Here is a 2,105-nt window from a genome sequence, read left to right on the forward strand (position 1 = left end):
TGCTCAGCAGCTGAGGGGCATGCTTTAGTAGCATGTTTGAAAAGTGAATAAAAATCCATATAAAACAAATATTCAAATAGTTTGCATAAGAACACAGATAAGTGTGACCCCATCGCCTAGTCTTCCACATTGTTGCATCTGTGCCAACCCTATTCACATAGACATCTCAAAACTCACAGTAATTAAGTTAAATGGTTCCCTCCAAACCCTTAAATCAAGCTAAACTTGCAGTTAACAGCTACAATAATAGTATCTACACATTAATAAGAGCTGAAACACAGGCTGCTGGGTGCCATTTCATTCCCCTCTCCCAAGCACAGGACACAGGCACAGTGCCAACATCTTGCTCCTCTATGCTGGGTGGGAAATCGTGGTTCTGGATTTGCTGCATCAGATGCCATGTTGGCCCTGACATCACACAGTAGATGGTCGGTCTCTGGAATCCATTGAAAGTGGAAGCAGCAGCAACAGTGTAAGCACCCATGTTCTCAAAGAGCATCCAATTGCCCACATGCATCTCGGGCAAGTTACAGTGCTCAACCAGGCAATCCAGGCCATCACAGGTCTGTCCCGAGATGCTGGATGAATAATACTTCTCATCTGGTTTGGGTCTCTTCTGCAGAAGAGGCTTCACGTGTGCATTTTCGTAGAGGATGCAGTTGAATGATCCATATACTCCATCATTCACATAATACATAAACGTCTGTTCACTTGACTCATCTTCATCATCAGAGCCTGTCTGTTCCTTTAATACGAGTTTTTTGGCAATGATATTAACTGCTAGCATGAAAGCTGATTCAACATAGTATCTGCCTGGCTCAGCTATGATTCTCACTCCAGAGTCTGATGGAAAATACTTGTCCAACGCTGGGTTGATTACACTAGTGATCTCTTCAAATTTAAGCTTTACATCCTCAGATTCAGGAAAGCCACCACCAATATCAAGCAGATACATGTCGAAACCAACCTCAGCTCTCATGTCAAAGACATAGTGGGCATCAGAGATGGCCTTCACAAAGATCTCCGGATCAGTACAACCACCTCCCACATGGAAGCTGACACCAATGACATCAATATCTAGCTCTTTCGCCCGTTGCAAAAGAAGCCTGCTGGTTTTGAGTGTGGCACCAAATTTGACACTGAGGCGACAGACTGCTTTGGAATCATCAGTGGCAATCCGCAAAACCAACTTGGCCTTTGGATGTGCCCTGGCACATCAGCTCAACTTCACTATCAAAAGTCATCATCTCGGGCTTCCCTGGTGGCACAGTGGTTAAGAACCCGCCTGCCAATGCAGGAGACATGGGTTCGAGCCCTGGTCCGGGAAGATCCCACATGCTGCAGAGTAACTAAGCCTGTGAGCCACAAATACTGAACATGCATGCCACACTACTGAAGCCTGGGTGCCTAGAGCCCATGCTCCACAACAAGAGAAGTCACTGCAATGAGAAGCCCGCGCACCGCAACGAAGAGCAGCCCCTGCTCGCAACTAAAGAAAGCCCGCGTGCAGCAACGAAGACCCAACGCAGCAAAAAATAAATACATACACACATACATATATAAATAAACTAATTTTAAAAAACCCAAACAACAAAAAAGTCATCATCTGGACTCCGTTATTGGCAGCGTATTTAATCTGAGACACTTGTTCACAAGGATTTGCATAGATAATCCTCTTTGGAGGCACCCGAAGACTCTGCACCAACTGGATTTCAGTCTTGCTGGCATAGTCAAATCCTGTCCCTGTGGCAGCTAGGGTCTTCACTATGGTTCTGCTATCACTGTATTTGACTACATGAAAGGGGGTGACTCGAGGAAGAGCTTTAAACTGTCTCAGATGTTTCTTTAGAATGTCTCCCAGGTCTGCAACATAGAAGGCATCCTTACCGTCAAAAGAAGAAACTTCATTTTTTGGTCCAGGATGTCCGTGGCAGTAAAGCCTTCATCCAAGAAATGGCAGTCAAACTCTTCATTACTAAAGTTGTTCATGGTTTCTAGATATCTTTCTGAAACAACAAAATGGGAAACTAAGAGATGAAGTTTAAAGAAATTATGTCAGCTTTCACAAAGGCAATGAATTCTCCAGGAATTCCAAGTCCTGCTGA

General features: G+C 44.5%; 1 protein-coding gene across 1 annotated transcript; it reads right to left on the minus strand.

Moving 5' to 3' along the window:
* Positions 1-253: 253 nt before the first annotated feature.
* LOC103075339 (ornithine decarboxylase-like) lies at positions 254-1,989 on the minus strand. Its single transcript, XM_082930926.1, is given in 4 exon segments — positions 254-1,214; positions 1,216-1,253; positions 1,613-1,908; positions 1,911-1,989. Coding segments are annotated over 4 exon segments (1,374 nt in total).
* Positions 1,990-2,105: the final 116 nt, after the last annotated feature.

The sequence above is a fragment of the Lipotes vexillifer genome, unplaced genomic scaffold (genome assembly GCF_000442215.2).
Source record: "Lipotes vexillifer unplaced genomic scaffold, Lipotes_vexillifer_v1.1 scaffold851, whole genome shotgun sequence".
Lineage (NCBI taxonomy): Eukaryota > Metazoa > Chordata > Mammalia > Artiodactyla > Lipotidae > Lipotes > Lipotes vexillifer.